Below are 17,383 nucleotides of genomic sequence, written 5' to 3' on the forward strand. Positions count from 1 at the left end.
TTATTTCCCTATATTCCTCGCTGCTTAACGCTCCCAAAATTTAATTGTCTTCTTAACCCTTCTCTAACCATGCCTTCACAGCTCTCTGAAAGTGTTCATCAGGCACTGCAAAACCGAGGTCTCATATCTCTGCGTGTGTGCGTTTTCTTCGGGCTCGGTCTCGTACAGTCACGCTCACGTTGTCTTTACTCTCTAGTTCTCTGAAAGCAGACCTGGTTTGTTCATTCATTTTGGATTTCCAATATGCCAAGGATTTCATGAGAAGACACCGGGATTTTGTTCCCTTGTGTGCGCGAGTACGAGCCACGAAAAATTATCCAATGTCTGCTCACATGTTGGTGGCATAATATATCCAAACTCCAAAAAGTCCACATTTTGGAGGCAGGGGTTTCCCATTAAGCCGAATTTTAGGCTTCATCCTAAGGGCGTGTAAAAGGGCAAAAAAAAAAAAAAAAAACACACAAACTAGCTGCACAATTGGACGCCAGACAACTGCAATTAGAATCATTGGCCTGACTAGGTGCAGAACAGGTAAACCCATGAAGTTCTGATATACGGGGCAAATAACTAACAATTAATACCCGTAATGTAAAAAATCTAAAGTGAAACTCTAAAATTAAGAAATTCCAAGTATCAGCCCTTTTCAAGTATATAATTATTCCGCCATTTTGAATTAATTGTAATCTCGCCATTCCCGTTACTATAACCCCCACCATTTTGGATTGACGGTAATCTTACAGGTCCTGGCACCATAAATCCCACCACCATTGTAGTTACTTGTCAATTTAACAACCCCACTCCCCACCCCACCTCCCCCAGCAACAACCCAGACGCACGCACAGAGGAGGGAGGGGGCATGGGGTCAAGAGCAGGCAAACATCAAAACCCACGCTTACGAAGATGTCTACGTGCACTTGAAAACTCCAAATTTTACTAGGTAACTAGTAATAAATTGACCCAAGAAAAATCGCTCCAAGGACACAAAAGCCAGTTCAAAGAGGCGCAACTACCAATTTTTTAGCCTAGTTTTGTACTATTACTAGCAATGAACATCTAATACAACACTGAACTAAATTCTCTCAACCTAATGTCATAACAAGTACTCGTCAAATGTACGACATGCATAGATTCCTCAAAAGAAGTCCAATCCTGCTACCATTCAGCTTCCCTAATAACCATAGCTGGCTCCATACATAGAACTGTAGTCTCCAGCCGGAGCATGGCCCGTGTGTCCACTAGTATTGGATGGTGGAGATGCATACAGAGTACCATGGGCGTAAGGATTATAAACTTGACCAGGTGGTCCACTAGCAGAATTCTGTGCTGTTGCAGCTTCAGCAATACTATTCTGCAATTAAACAATTCAGTTTTCCCATTAGAAAAAGCACGCACAAGAAGCAAATACAGGCACTTGCAACCACCACTCTCTCGTGATGTACATTTATTTACAGCTTTAATAAAAAGGTACAGCATTTACCACAATCAATCAAGAAAGCATTCTGTCAATGTACAATCACTCATGATCATAATTTTAACAAAAGAAACACCAACTATCATCCAATCAGACATGGTACACTTAATCACACAGAAACCATAGGATTTGCAGTACCTGTATCAGCTGTTGAGCAGTCTGAACCTGTGATGCAGATCCATTAATTTCGACAGTCATTTCACCTGGGGCACCCCTAGTTTCTTGTATTGCAATAGTTGCACCACTGGCACGGCGAATGTAGCTAATATTTACACCAGAAGCACCGATGACTGCATCTGCATATGAAAGAGGAATTTGCATATTCTGTGTGACCTACAAAACATGGAAAAAAACCAGCAAAAACACATGAAAAAAAAAAAACACACTTCAAATAGAACAGGGTCAAGCAACCAATCTGGAGTTTACAACTTTTAATTGCAGAAGATTTCCAATTTGCAGTGCAAATAATGGACTGGACAGAGAGAGAAGAAAGAAATGAAACCTTTGTAACTATTGATGGTTGTGGCTGCAGGCTTGCTGTGTGCGATCCTGCTGATGCATCTCTCCCAAAAGCAGGATGTCCAGGACGAGGCTGCTTATCCCGAGGCGGCACATCAGCTGGTGGGTAATAGTTGTCATATTGGCGTGGAGGTGGCATGTATTGAGGAGGGGCCCCATAACCAGGTCCACCGCCAGCATTCATAGGAAATCCTTGAGTTGGAGGGCCCCAAGATTGGGGTGGAGGCATATTTTGATTTGCTCGGGCATTTGGCATTTGCATCTGAACACAAATGCAAACAACAAACCATATAAATATACAAAAGAAAAGTAACATCTCAATGTAATTGCTATGAAATTTTCTGATTCACTCACTTGCATCTCAAATACTCCAACAACACTTCGATCAACTAAAAATTTCCTCAGGTGTGTTGCAATTAGTTCAACCGCTTTGTGCAACCCCGTAGGCTCCCCTTGTATCTCAACAACACTATCGTCAGGCAAAGCAAAAACCGGCAGGTGCTCTGCAGGAATCCATTTCCGAAGAGTATTAACAGCAGCAAACTATTATGGCAAAAAGAACCAAATGCTAAAGGCGAAATTAAATGAAAATCTCATGGACACATCCAACTTTTACTCTCGTTTTGATGAAGAACTAAAAAAAGAAAACTGAGACTATTCAAGACAACAATAAATCTGCCAACTCTAGTGGAGACATCCCCAACATGGAGGAGCAGCAAGTACATTCTCATGGAGAGAACACTTATGTGAAAAAGGTGAAAATAGTACCTAAAGCTGAAATGAAGCTGTAAAATAACTTTCAAATCTAAGTCAAGGTAAGGTTTGAAATGACATGTTATCTGATGATACAATTACAGCAAGCTAAGTTATATCAAAATTTGAAAGGACCTACTCCTAACAAAAAGAAAAGGTAGACAACAAGAGTAGAACATGTAAATGAATTTGCTCCAACTTCTAATTTTTTACACCACTTTGATTGGGAAATTTGTAGAAATATAGAGTATATCGATAGATATGCAAAACAAGGGAAAAGCGTTAATCAATCCACCAGATCCACAGAGATGCAGCAAACAAACAAGGAAAGCAATTAGATGTTTAAAAAATCGACCTCCACCAAGGACACGAATGGTACAATGAGAAGCATCTTGAATAGATTTTATAGTGGCACCCTGCTTTCCAATCAAGCTCCCTGCCTGTGTTGCTGCTACAAGTAACCTTGTGGATACCGTCTTACCATTGCCTGACTGAGCATTAGCTGGATCCGAGTCAACATCAACTACACGCTTATGGATCCTCAGCAGGCCATCCATTGCAGGAGGAATGTCAAGATCAGGCTCTTCCTTAGCGGAAACCATTACCTGATTAAAGTAACAAACAGGTCCATGAATTACCCCACTACTATGAACTAATGCATGAAACTGTATCAACAGGCTATATTACACGCAGGTCTGTGTTTTTGCATCATAAACCACACAATAAATTCAATAGCAGTAAGCAACAAGGAGAATATGCTTAATCTGACTTTAGTAGCAGTGATAGCTGTACATAGACAAAGTACAGTTGTATCACACATTAATAAAGCTTCCAAGCCACACTTATGCAAGGGAAAAAAGATATAGTTCCCCATTGATTAATTTTAAGTTTGTCATCAGAAGATGAAACTAAATCTGGTCCAGTGTCACCAACTCTTACAATATGAAGCCCGTTGCTTTATCTTTCCCTATAATTAATTGAAGCCGCGAGGCCCTATCCATTTATTCATTCAACCCAACTTTATTTTCTTCCTTTCCAAGAATTCGAACCGGATTTTTCTTTTCTCAAAAACTCACCTCAACCAATACAGTTATGTTTAAACTAGCCGTAAGTTTCCATCTTTGGGTAGTACAATGGAGCATATATTTTTACAACTCCCACCGTAAATAGGTTGCCCCCAATTTCTATTAGCAGATCAATAGCTCCAGAATATCTATTCACTTTTTGTTGAGCTGGTTCAGATTCTCTTAATGTAGATAAGGGAAATCATAAACAGATGTTATACAACTAGTGAGTTACACAGGTTTAAATCCATGGTGCCACAGGCTAACTCCTCAGTCACAAAGTTAATCGGTTTAAAGCTTAGATGAGAGAAGACAGATTGAGTAAATATCCAACCTACTATTAGCCCCAATCAGTGCCGCAACTTATAGATTGATTTCCATAATTATGTTTGCTATTAAATATGATACGTGCCATTGGTACTACATGTTACTATATTTGTAATATTGGTTTGTTTTTATCATTCTACCATGTTAACAACTGACATATGCATTAACACTTTCATCATATTAGCTTGATGAGCGGAGTTACTGTCCCATTTTTTTTAGTTGTCTTTAGGCAAGACACCAATCGACCAAGTTCTGAAGTTACCAGACAGAGTGCAATGCTTCTTGGTACAGATACCCGCACAAGATATTTCTGACAACTAGTCAGAAGAACTTTCAGCACTTCTATGCTCAATGCTGATTGCTGCAATCTGGATCTTTGGCTCCTCTATTTTGAAGCCACTTTGGCGATTGAAATGTTGCCTAATTTGCAAAAACCTGCAAACATTCATTTGGTCATTACAAAAATAAACCTTCCTCTCCCATTCTTGTTTTCTGGTGGACATTTGTGATCTTTAACTTGCTACTGGCAATTGGTATCTCGCCTATCTTTCTTTTTCCTTTTTGAGTAGGGGAAAGGTAGCATCCCACTTATCAGATAATTTGGTTTTTTTTACTACTTTATAACTTTATTAATGCTTATAGCATGACAGTATACATCACTTCTTATGGATATTTGACTTTCAAACTTCAACCTGACTGTTTTATTAGTTTTCTAGTGTGATTTTCAGAAATAAAAAAGTTAACTCTTTGCCTATGGATTATTGAATTTCTCAACAATGAAGTTACTTCAGGCAGAATTCAGCACAACAGGATGTACATAGACTCTGAAAAATCAAAGCTCCACTCTCCACAACTAAACTTCAGATGATTACCTAATAATCAGTAACATTAAATAAGAAGCAGCCTCATTTTGGAGTAAACAAAGGCCAATATCATGGTTCAGTGCTAAAAAGGATTCCTGAGAGAATAAGCACATGGATCAACTTCATGATGCATCCAAATGAATTCTGAACCACAATCCAGATAGAGTGACTAGATTTTGCAAGATTCCAACATCCAACCCCATTGCCTCCCCCCAACCCCACCCCCCCCCCCCTCCCCAAAAAAAAGAAGAAAAGAAAGACAGGAAAGTTGCTTATCAAAAAATATCGTGAAAGATAATGTTACCCTATGATAGGGCATCCAAACCATTTTACTATTCATTAGCAAGTCTCTTGAGACTAGCATTACTAAATATCCTCATCATATCACAAGACCAGCAAGTACCAATCACATAATGGGATGCACTATATCCAAATTCCACTTAGCAATTCATAATAATTAATGGCCTTGTAAGATGCTCACAGTTCTTTCGGTAGTCCCAGGAGGACCATCGAGAATCTTGATACGAGCCTTCGTTTCCTCGCAGATTTTCTTTATGTACTCTCCTTTGCGACCAATGATACCACCAACCTTTTGAACAGGAACTAACATTCTGAACACATTTTCTCCAGGCCATCCTGGCCATCTCTTTTCTTCAGCTACACCTGAATCATTTTCAGGCACATGTGCATCTTCTGACGGTTGTGAGTTCTCAGGCACATTATCTGTCTCTTGCACATTGACCAAATCATGTTCCTCAAAATTTTCATCAGCCATTAGCTTAAAAAAACAAACAGGCAAAGATTAGATCTAACGCTCAAAGGATTAATAGAAATAGTACCAACAAGTTCTGAATTCCTCTGAGTTGCTAAAAGCATCAAACAAAGTAAAAAACTATAACTACTGAAGCTTTGAATTGCTAAAGATTAAAAAACTGCAATAAGCTCAAAATAACATTTTTTAGTGTATAAACATCTGTACACAAGTAGATGCAACCTTAAATAGCTTGACAAAATGTTCAAGAAACCAGTTAGAATGACTTCAATGTATAGATTTAGATGTTCTCTAGCACTCCAGAATGGGGGAACAAGTACAATATTCATATATACTGTAAAAAGTTTCTTCAATGACGTTTATCAACTTAAAAATGCTTAAAAACCTGCCAACCAATAATTCATTGCATTATAAGTAACAAAATGCCTATGTAGATGTATATAGACACAAAATCTTGCAATTCCCTCCCCCTCCCCTCCGGTCCTTTGATGCAAATCCACCAAGAAAAACTACAAAACGCAATTTTCCTCGAGTCCAAAGTGAAAAAACAGCTTGTACTTAAGAGAACTAATCTAGTCCCTCTTGGTCCGATATGCTAACTGCAACTCTTGAGAAGCAATGACAAATGAATCATCTGGGCACATTCAATATCATGCAACTTGAGGCCCATATAATCGCCCACTTATTAACAAGACGTCCCAATGAGAAACACGTGAAGCACTATACACATAAAGACACTGCAAGTGCCTTTCAACAGGAAAAAGAATCTAGGTGATATGCAGACCAAGAGACAATGAGTGGCCAACGTGGAGCAACTAAGATATTAATTGGAGCTTGAGCAGGACTCTCATGCATCATATTCAAGCTTCAGGACGAAGAAGTGAGGTTGAGATGCTTGAGCAGCTATGCTTAAGCATCTCAAAATTCATCTGCTCAAGCATCTCAAAATTCATCAGCAAAGTGAAATAACAGTACCATAGTTCATGGTTCTAGCCACTAAAGAAAATAACGAGAAAACTAACTCTGATACTGGCAAAATTAGATCCTAACTTGTGAAGAAACACAGAAAGAAAGTAATCAGTTTCCCCCACCTTCACCATGCTTAGAAAATTGAGGGTACCAGAGCAGCCCACACAGTAACTTTCTTCATTGCACCCCCCCCCCGGCCCCCCCGCAGGAAGAGAAAGAACTATTGTTATAGAACTATGTCATCTTCCCGGATCCATATTTGCAAGGAAGCACTAAAAAGCAACTCACCAGTATCATGTGTACGAGAACAGCAAAGATAATAACTTCCTCCCTTCTCGCCCCAACCCAAAGCCCAAAATATAAGAGAGGTATTTTCCTAGAACAATGTCATCGTCATCGTAAAACAGACACAAGTAAAGTGGGCACGCAAGGCTCAAAAAGTGGGTACACAAGAATTAATATAGGTCTACAACTAAAGTATGCGGTTAGACCAATTGATCAACCAAAGCCCTAGCAAATAAAATCACCCCCGCCCACCCAAAAGAAAAATAGCTAAAATTGAGGAGTATTAGCAAATTCATCTACTGAAATTCATATCGAAACACCAAATTGGTAACAAGCCTTTAGAAGAAAAAACGGAATAATATTATGCAGGAAACCCTATTTACTGCCACAAAATACGAAAATCAGAAAACGCGAGAGATACAATAGTACTGGCACAAAAGTTCAATCTATCTGGTACAAAAGTACTTACAGAGCTCGTGAAAAAGCCTCGAGTGAAAAAGGTCAGAGAGAGAGAGAGAGAGAGAGAGAGAGAGCCCTAACAGGCAGAGCAGGACGAGGGTTCGCGAGTTATGGGTGGCTCTGGCGTACAGGAGAAATCGAGTAGGTTTTTATCGGAATAGAGCCAGCGATTTGCCGATAATTGTGTTTTCGTCCCTTCAGTTACATATAGGAGTCAAATTGGCTACATGCTTCTTGTTTATTGGTAATGGGACCACTAATTTAGGCTGATTATTCAACCAGATCCGTCTCATCTCAAGCGATAATAGCAGGGTCGAGTGTCTAAAAAAAATTCTTCCTACCAAACTCTAATTTGTATTTTTAAATTTTTTATCAAACCCTATCGGATAACCTATAGATTTCTAACCCATGAGATACATTCTACCCACTAATCTAAATAGTTCAAAAAAAAAAGGAGAGTTAAGATTTTGTGAAGCTAAAATCAATACATATACATCGTGATGAATCAACGCACTATGTTGAATTTTGAAATTTGGTAAATTCAACGAAATTCAACATTTTATGGATAGTAAAATTAACATTCTTCTAAAAAAATATTTAATCAACTATTCCCATGTTTCCTAGCAAGAAGTTGTACAAAAACACAACAAATAACAGTTTATTTGATAAATATATGTGTCAATTGAATATAAACTAAAGAGAACAAGCAAGTTCTGCAATGGTAGGGGGAGGGAGTGTAAGCAAGAGATCTCGGGTTCGAGTCCTCCCGCTTACACTAAAAAAAAAAAAAAAAAAGTTCCGCAATGGTGTCAATTCATTGATATATAGGATACATGGTTTTTTGTTCTCTTACTAAATCCTATTGAATTATCCGTTGGTAAATATTAAATCCTAATGAATTAAAGATTGACCCTCTAGTCGAATTAACCTCCATCGGTCAAGTGCTAGCTCATATCAAATTTTACCCTACTTACCAACGTTCCTTTCATCGATTTAATTTAGGTTCCAAAACGAGCCTAAACTCACACCCTTGGAGACAGCGAACAGGCAAATTTCAATTGCGATTAATATGCTAATATATGGAATTGAGGGGAAAAGTGCATTATGTCATATCTTAATCTTAACTATACTAAAAGTGTGAGTTGGCTTATGGACAGCAACAAACCGGTTATAGCGTAAGATGGCGTTTGCATACGTGGAATGGACTATTGCATGATATTGTGGGCAATATTGTCATTCCATGAGAAATTGAAGGGAGCTCTTTATTCTTGTTCTTATGACAAGTGTCATGGATTTTCTCGATTTTCTCCTCTTATCCATCTCCACCGGACTTATGAGAAAGATCCCTTGTTGACTATCACCATTAGACCTGGTAATTATGTCCAAAACCCAATAACCCACCCACAAATTTGAGAGGTTGGATTGGGTAAGTTGGGTATTGGGTCAATTTTGGGTTGGGTAATAAAAATTCATACATATTTTGGGCGGTTTGGGTATTTGTGTTGAGTATCCATTATCCAACTTAAATTAAAAAACAAATTAAACGCAAAATGCAACAATTTTGTGGCCACTTCAAGATTTTAAAATTCTCATCAATTTTGTGGCATCAAACGAACTTGCTTTATAGAAAATAAGGGAATCATCAGCAAAAAAATGTGAAAAATGTCAGGACTACCTCAAAAATTCTCAATGAAGATAATATATTTTTCTTAAGTGTTTTTTGATTAAGTTGGAATGACATTTAACTTTCATATTTGTATCTATCAAATAGACATGTCATAATTTTTAATCTTTTTTTTGTAATTAAAATCTAATCTAATTAACCGACGGAATAGGCCATCCGGCATTCACGGACGAAATAGGTTATCTAGCATTCATGGACAAAAGGTACAAATGTTTCTACTTAAATGTGATAATAGAAAGTGATTATAATTGATGAAGGTACAACCAAACTTGATGAGAATGCATGGCTTATACTAAGCAGATGTCTAGTTGCATAGAAAGTAGGAAATAGAAGTTGACTAGAGGCAATGAGAGCGCAATATGAACACGCATGTGGACGAAGATGAAATTTTGACTTGGACGTCCACATCTACAGATGTTAGTAATATCCAGATTTTCAATAGCTTTGACTCCGTTTGGATTAGCTGTTTTTTAGGGTGTTTTTAAAAAACTTTACTGTAATAGAGTTTTTAGATTATATTTTAGAATATTTTCAGAAAATATTTTGGGATATTTAAGAGTAGAAGGGTTTCTAAAATATATTTTGAGATATTTTTTAAAATTTTAAAAAAAATTAAACTAATTTTTAGATTACCGTTTAGAATACTTTTTAAAAGTTTTTATTGTATTTGAAAAAGGGATAATATCAGAAACCTCCCTTGAGGTTTCTCTTAATATCACTTAGCACCCTTGAGGTTTTAGAAACATCACTTACCTCCCCTGGTAATTGTAAAAAGACTATACTAACCCTCACTTAACACATAATTTACAACATATTAAATAAATGAAGCTCAAAAATAAAAAAAAGAAATGGAAGTCATCTTTCTTCTTTTTCTCTTTTTTCCATCATTCTCTCTTCCTCATATTTTTTGGATGAATATGCAATATTATATTATAAATTATAATAAATTAAATTTTATTTATCTTTTACTTTTTGTGATTGTGATAAAGTGGGGTACTATTTATTTGCTTATTTTGAGTTGATTTTTTTATAATAATTGGTATAATTTAATGGTTTGAGCAAGGGTAAAGAAGTTGGTGGAAAAAATGTAAATTCATAAGAAATCGATTTTGAGCATATCGAATTAAATTGATACAAATGTATTTCTTTTCAAATATCATTTTCATTTTTCAAATTTATATTTTTATGGGGTATAGCATTGTGATGTAGTAGTACTACAAGAGATTGCTTTTGAAGTGATGATTTTCTTGAAATGAACAAAGTGACTTAGGAACATTTTTATTTAGTAAGTGAAAGGGTAGTTTAGGGTTTTTAAAAATTTTGTTACACAAATAACTAAAGTAAGGGAGGTAAGTGATATTTTTGAAACCTTAGGGGTATCAGGTGATATTAAGAGAAACCTAAGGGGAGGTTTCTGATATTATCCCTTTGAAAAATTAATTTTTGAAAAACACTCCCATCCAACAAATTTACATTGGAGATTTACATGTTAGGTGGGATCCACTTGACATATTAAATGAGATCGAGTGAGATCTTTGCATATCTATGTCAAACTCTTTCATTGGTTCGAGAGCAACATGTCAAATAATTACTCTAAAAGGATAATAAAATCAAGTATTTCAAAAGAACTTAAAAAGTGAGTGTGTGTTTGTATCTGTGAGTGTTTTAGTGTGTGAAAATATATTTATCTATGTGAAAATGTATTTATGTGTGTGAATTTTTTTTTGTATGTGAAAATATATTTGAGAGAGTTTATGTATCAAAATCTATTATTTAATATATTGGGTCATATTTGGGTCATGGGTTTAAGATAACCCAATATGACCCAACCTAAAATTAATCCAATCTAAAGTTGGGCAGATTGGGTGTAACCCATTTAAATGAAAACCCAACATCAACCCGCCCAAAACCCACCCAACGCGCCCAATTGCCAGGTATAATCACCATGCATAACATTGATTTAAGGGTGGGATTCAAATCCAACTTATAGCGAAAAAAATTTAATGGTGGTACTAAAATATCCTTTTGATCTAGTAAGATTTGTGTGTTTGTTAGACCCTAACATAAGTTTCTTTAGGCTAGAGGTGGCAATTTGTCCCAAGTCCCAATGGGTTACCCATGCCCAAAGGGACTTTGGGCGGAATGTGTATTATAATTTGATATTGGGTTTAAAATGGGACATATCTCAATTGTACCCATTTATTGATGGAAAATGTTGGGAAATACTTGGGTACCCATTGGACCCCAATATCTCCCCACCCATATTTGGCACCTCTTCGTGATATCAATGAGGAGCCTGTTTGTCCTAGGCCTTTTGTTTTCGATTTTGAGCAGCCATCCTTCACTGAAGAGAACATCAAGGAGCTCATTCGGCGGGAATCTGTAAAATTTAATCCGGATCCTACTCATTGAGAATGGAATTAATGGTGTATAAACAAGTACTTTGACACAACTTCCACTTAATACTTTTTATTGTATCCAGAGTGAAACCCTTGATTAGAATCATGAAATAAAACAATGGAAATGTTGAGGTTAACAAAATTTCTACATGGTAGATCTCAATAGATTTTTCTTCTGTCATTTTCTTTGTATTTTAAATGTTCCAATATTGTACAAAGAAATTGAAGCAGCGGATAGGCTTAACTTACATCTAGGAATGCCAAATCCTCTTTGGGTGATCAAAGAGAAGGATCCCTTCTTGCTGTGAGCTTATCTTGTAATTTTTTGTTCAATTGCATAACTATAATCAAATGTTTTATGTTATCGAGTATCAAGGCAGCTGAGTAGTTGTCCTAAGAACTTGCATAGTTTGTGATTTTGCAGGTCTGAGGCTGGCTACAGTTTGACGTTGTAAAAGCACTGTACTATTTCCTCTGTTTTGTTGAGACATTTGACATTTCTTGATAAGAGAGAAGATATGTTCATACTTATGAAAATGTTATGTCTTTTTGAAATAACTGTTGATCGTTCTAGAGTGTAAAATGAATTCATGAAAATATAAATTCAAAATAAGACTAAAAGAAATTTAATAAATAAAAAATATTAAAGTTATTTAAAAAATAAAAAATGAATTAAAGGAAAAAAATATGTAGAAAATAGATTTGGGTATTGGGCGGGATCAATCTAAACCCATTCCAAAGTGATCTCGCCCAAGTTAGTTCCAAAACATATATGGGTAAGATTGAGCCCAAACCCATATGACTTGGTTCCATTTCAAACCCAAGCAAATCCCACCCATCCATTTTGCCACCTCTACTTTAGGCTCTCTCTCCCCTCCAGTTTATGATAGAATAAATTATACAATTATTATCGTCTAAAAAAAAAAAACTATCGCCATGCATGGAAGCCAAGGTTGTATTTGGATTGATTACTGATTATAAGTTTGTTTTTCTTTGAATGTTTAATTTTATCAATACAGTAATATAAAATTGTTTGACTTTTGTGATTTCAATTTGTGATAGATTGTTTATATGCAGTAGTTGCTGGCCTAGAAATATGGGAGTCGCAACAATAGTGTTGGAAAGCGCTTCACCAGTAGCGTGTTTCGTGATTTTCTGAGTCTGCAACATACTAATAATGCAGATTGATTTTGGGCCTGCGTTCTCGACGAGGACTTGCCACGAGGAACAGATGATGCAGATTACCTCTTAGACAGTCAATTATTTTGCAATTCTCGAAGTTACACTGATCGGCATAATTAATCAATCTTGTTCAAGATCAATCATAAGCTGCTGAAGTCCTCAGCTTGTTCTGGAAACTGTACGTATTGGGACTTTTTTTCCCCTTCTTGGGTTGGATTGCAGCAGTCATTTTGGACTCACAACAACCCGCACACGACTTTGATTTGGCTGGCTGATTTAGTGCATGAAATGCCTGAGCAGACTTAATAATTGATAGGAACGATCTCCCGCCTCCAAATACAGAGCTCTAGGCACAAATCTATTTTGTGCAGTTCATCTCTTCAAAGCTTAACCAGAAAAAGTGATGTAACAACTCTGTATGGCATGCGTACGTAGCAGGAGTAGTGAAGGGAGTTCAATTAGAAGGCGGTTCAGTACTAGAACAGGCAGTAATGCAAGCGAGATTAAAGGAAATTGTTGAAGACAAAAGGAAAAACAGGGAACTGAAAGTAACAACACAGAGAGAAAAGGTTGTCCCAAAAATAAAGTGCTACAGAGTAGAGACATCTTTTGAGCTGCAAAAATGGGATATCACTATCAGGCAATCAGCAGAATTGGTGCTCTAATGTTTATTCTTGAAGAACATTTAGCAGCTGCGTGGCGTCAAACGTCTGATGTCTTACGGCCCTTTCTAGCTTTATGAAAGGTAGCTTTACTCCTCCCTCGACAGGAACCCAATCACATCCATGCACTGTAAAACTGCTTTAATTACCTAACACCAAACAGCATTTTCCGAGTTCTTCTTCTTCTTCTCTCTGCCTTGAAGATATGTTCAAGTTTCCAGCTACGTACTTAGGCCCTGCTTGGATTTTTATTTTTTTTTTAATTCTTTTGGGGGAGGGATGGGTAAAAAAACCATACCTTTTGTAATTTAAAAAAATACAAAAAAAAAAAAAAAAAAAATTGAGAGGGAGAAACAAGAGAAGGATCGCAAGGGCTTAAATTCTTTTGTGAGGGATCGATCACAAATCAATTACAGATGTGAACACTTCTGTCAGAATTCTTAAATCATGTAGGTATAGCTATATCTCAAAGCTTCAAGAATAGATCCGGGAACGAAAATATTTTTAGGTTTTAAGAATAGATATGAGCATGAAAATTTAAATGTGTTTTCTTGCGGTGGCATGCCCCGCAAAACGGGAAGTCATTCTCACATGCACAATCGACAGGAAGAAAGGAAAGAAAACGCTTCACCTAATTCAACGAAGTATCTATCGACCTCATTCATCCTTTGGTAAGGCCAATTAAGCAAATTAACAAAACAAGATCTACTACTTTCTCCATTCTCCCACTCTTCTCCGCTTCAGCTCATTTCATTTCATTTTACAAAGGCCCCAACAGGCCAACCTGTAGTAGCTCTACCAAGCTTGCAATTTAAGCTTGGCATCGGCAGTAGCTACATATGCTCAAATCATGGTCATCATCATCATCATTATCAATTAAGGTTCGCTAATACCCACCTTCCCTTTACCCTAGTGGGAAGCAAAAGACATATCCTTTACTTGAGAATAAGCACCAACATGTCAATGTCCTTTAAATCAAGTCAACCGTGAAAGCACCTTCACTCAGCTTTATGCTGAGGTTCTGTGAACAAATAAATATCGGATAAAGATATATTACTTGATGACCGTAACTAAAATAAGTATCAATTAAGTACCTTAAAAATGTTCATGACGCAGCCTAATTTAGGAAAGGAAATGTTGTTCTTAACATATTGGACAAGAAAACAATCTAAGGTAAAAAAAAAAATTAGTTAATGCTATATGCATGATCAAATTTAACAAACATATAGCAAGTCTGACGATTAGACTTGTTGATCAGTTTATTTGGCAGCAACACTCTTGGAAGGATATGGAATCATGAAATCCTTAAAGTCGTACAACATTATGATTGTATAACCTTGTATATTATTGATGCAGGCGTTGACTTCATGATTGTGAAGCCATCTGCAATAGTTAAATGAAATGAAGGTGAGAACTTGCTATTGGAATTTGGAAACTTTAGATGGCAGTCAGAATGCGAATCTTCTAAAGAATTAATTTGTATAAGGGCTGTTGAATGGTATGCGAGACCTTTGAATCATGCACCTACTTTTGTAAGGTAACTACATATATATGTATGTATGAGCGACTCCCTTTTGAGTTGACCTAATTATAATTAGTAGAGGACGAGGTGAAGCCACTAGATCAGATCTGTGACCCGAGAAGCAAAATCCTGTTTTATCTTCTATCCGAAAAGTCACGTAATGATATGATACGTCTTAGTATACTGCTAAACAAACATCTCTATATCCTGTGTAAGATGATTTGCTAATGAATTGTTTCCCTACGTATGTGTAGAAATTGCGTGCGGGGGTGGTGTGGAAACTGGAAAGTGGACTCCATGTCATGTGACCCGACAAAGATTCTCTCCTCACACCTTACGTATATAAGGACCCCATTGGAAAGTAATATGCATGGCAAAATCACAACCCTGTGATGGATGGATCGCTGATTCCTCCTCCCATTTTCGACTACTACTCTCCTCCTCCTCCTCCTCCTCAAGTCGAACAGTTGTTCATGCAAACCCCTTCATAATTGTTGAGGGGAATGTCGTCTGGTTCGAAATCCTCCGTGAGGAGCTCGAGTACAGTATATATGCAGCTGAGAGGTTTGTCCCTGAATGATTTCGGACCAGGCTTCATTCCCCTCAACTTGGAGGGCACCACCACAGCCATACAGCCTAATTTAATTTTATGGCTGCAGGCTTCTCTTATCTTCCGACGTAAAAGGTACAAAAGATGTTGATTTGGGATTAATCTCGATGGTATGTGTCCCCGAACCCTCCAAGAAGAAAGCAAGATGATCAACCGGAAAGCATATAAAATCATGATGATGATCACTGCTTTCAGGTATAGATAAAAGGTGTGTGTGTGTGTGTGTGTGTGTGTATCATGATCATGATGATCACTGCTTTCAGGTAATTTTGCGCCCCGCGAGTGCGTGTTTGTCTACACGTGCATATATATATATATGCATATATATAGATGGTAAGACGGTAGCTTCGAGTTGCATGTGGCGAATTGAATATTGACTGCATTGGATTGGATCGCTTTGTAAAATTTGTCATGTGGAGGTGAAAGGTGAGACAGCCAACTTCGTTGTAACTGTAATCTTACCTATGTATTTGTATTGTCATGCACAGCCTGGATTTCTAATTTAGATCCTTCAAATCGTCCATTGTTTTGTGCTTTGCAGTTGTCAGTTCATCACGATCCAATGTCTGCTTAATTTGTTTCCAGAATATATGTTTCATGGCTTATTGCCTAAAAAATGAGAACCCCATGTCCTCTCTGATCAGCTGGGATAGATGCCTGCCTGTGTTCCCCTACCCAAGACCTGTCTAAATTGGATCTGGGTTTGAATTTTAACGCGAAGATTGCCAGTGATCCATTCCTCTCTTATGCTTTTCCGCTACTATTAACTGCAGACTCGGAAAGAAGAAGATCAGATCACATCACTTCCACAAAAAGAAAAAGAGAGAGCGGAAAATTTTTCTCGGGAGGACTGTGGCTCTGCAAATTGGGCGGTGGGCGCGACAGGAAAGTTTTGTCAAGTAGGAAAAATGGGAAAACTCATTTAGTAATAATATGATTCCATGCAATAATGTACATACACACATACGCGTACAGCGCAATCGAACTTGTTATTCACGCTCGTGTCTTTAGACGGATAAAGGGCTCAAAGGATATGGTTCTGTGACCGAATTTCCAATGCGTGCCGTTTGTGTCATCTTCCCTTCCAAGTTGCAAGATTCGGTTGACAAGGATGGTTATCGAAAAAACTTCTTTGCTGAAAAGAAGATGTGCGTGCATAAGCCTTCTCTTTGCTTTGCTTGGTTCTTCCTCTTTTAATTGAGGCGTGTTATGGTATTTCTCTACCTTAGACTGTTTGATGAAATTTTTCTTCTGTCCGTCAATGCATCTGCAAGCCTCAGTTGATCATCATGTCTGTTCCACAATTCAGGCTAGTGACAACATTACAAGTTTCAGGCTATGAGCCCACCCAATAGGTCAGTTTTTGTGCGTATAATTATTATACTATTCCGATAACAGCACATTTCTGTCAACACCAAATTACACCGGAAGATGTTATTGGCACTTCTAGAAAAGTCTCTGATACTCCCATCTTTTCTTTTTATGCTTTTAAAGGGAAGATGGAGTACTAAAGACCTTTTTTACAAATGCTAATATCATTTTCCATTACACCTACCAAAGGTCCACTGCTCGCCACCCTCATTTTTTCTTTCCATCTTTTTGTCCTCTAGCATCTGCTTTTCTTTTATCTTTGACCTCCTTCTGACAAGGAAAATGCATGTATTTTTAAGTGATTATCATCCATATATACATTACCAGATCATGGTTTATTTTCCCTTTTTTTTTTTTTAAATTGTCTTCTCCTTTCTTTTGGGTGTAAACAAACACCATATCACGACCTTATATGTAACCAGTTGGTGGAAAGGAACAAATGGTTTCACAAGGACCAACATCAAACAATAG

At 37.2% G+C, this 17,383-nt stretch overlaps 1 protein-coding gene and 1 long non-coding RNA gene across 2 annotated transcripts; one reads left to right on the forward strand and one right to left on the reverse strand.

Moving 5' to 3' along the window:
• Positions 1–909: 909 nt before the first annotated feature.
• LOC113715499 (flowering locus K homology domain-like) lies at positions 910–7,655 on the reverse strand. Its single transcript, XM_027239712.2, has 7 exons — positions 7,493–7,655; positions 5,479–5,775; positions 3,099–3,348; positions 2,345–2,493; positions 1,974–2,252; positions 1,610–1,804; positions 910–1,348 (listed from the first exon to the last, which is right to left on the reverse strand). The coding sequence occupies exons 2-7, from the start codon at positions 5,770–5,772 to the stop codon at positions 1,169–1,171; spliced, it is 1,347 nt and encodes a 448-aa protein (XP_027095513.2). The 5' UTR covers positions 5,773–5,775; positions 7,493–7,655; the 3' UTR covers positions 910–1,168.
• Positions 7,656–15,062: 7,407 nt separating this feature from the next.
• On the forward strand, positions 15,063–17,374 carry LOC140013792 (uncharacterized). Its single transcript, XR_011820621.1, has 2 exons — positions 15,063–16,896; positions 17,335–17,374. It is a non-coding gene; the product is annotated as an uncharacterized lncRNA (long non-coding RNA).
• Positions 17,375–17,383: the final 9 nt, after the last annotated feature.

The sequence above is a fragment of the Coffea arabica genome, chromosome 1e (genome assembly GCF_036785885.1).
Source record: "Coffea arabica cultivar ET-39 chromosome 1e, Coffea Arabica ET-39 HiFi, whole genome shotgun sequence".
Taxonomy (NCBI): domain Eukaryota; kingdom Viridiplantae; phylum Streptophyta; class Magnoliopsida; order Gentianales; family Rubiaceae; genus Coffea; species Coffea arabica.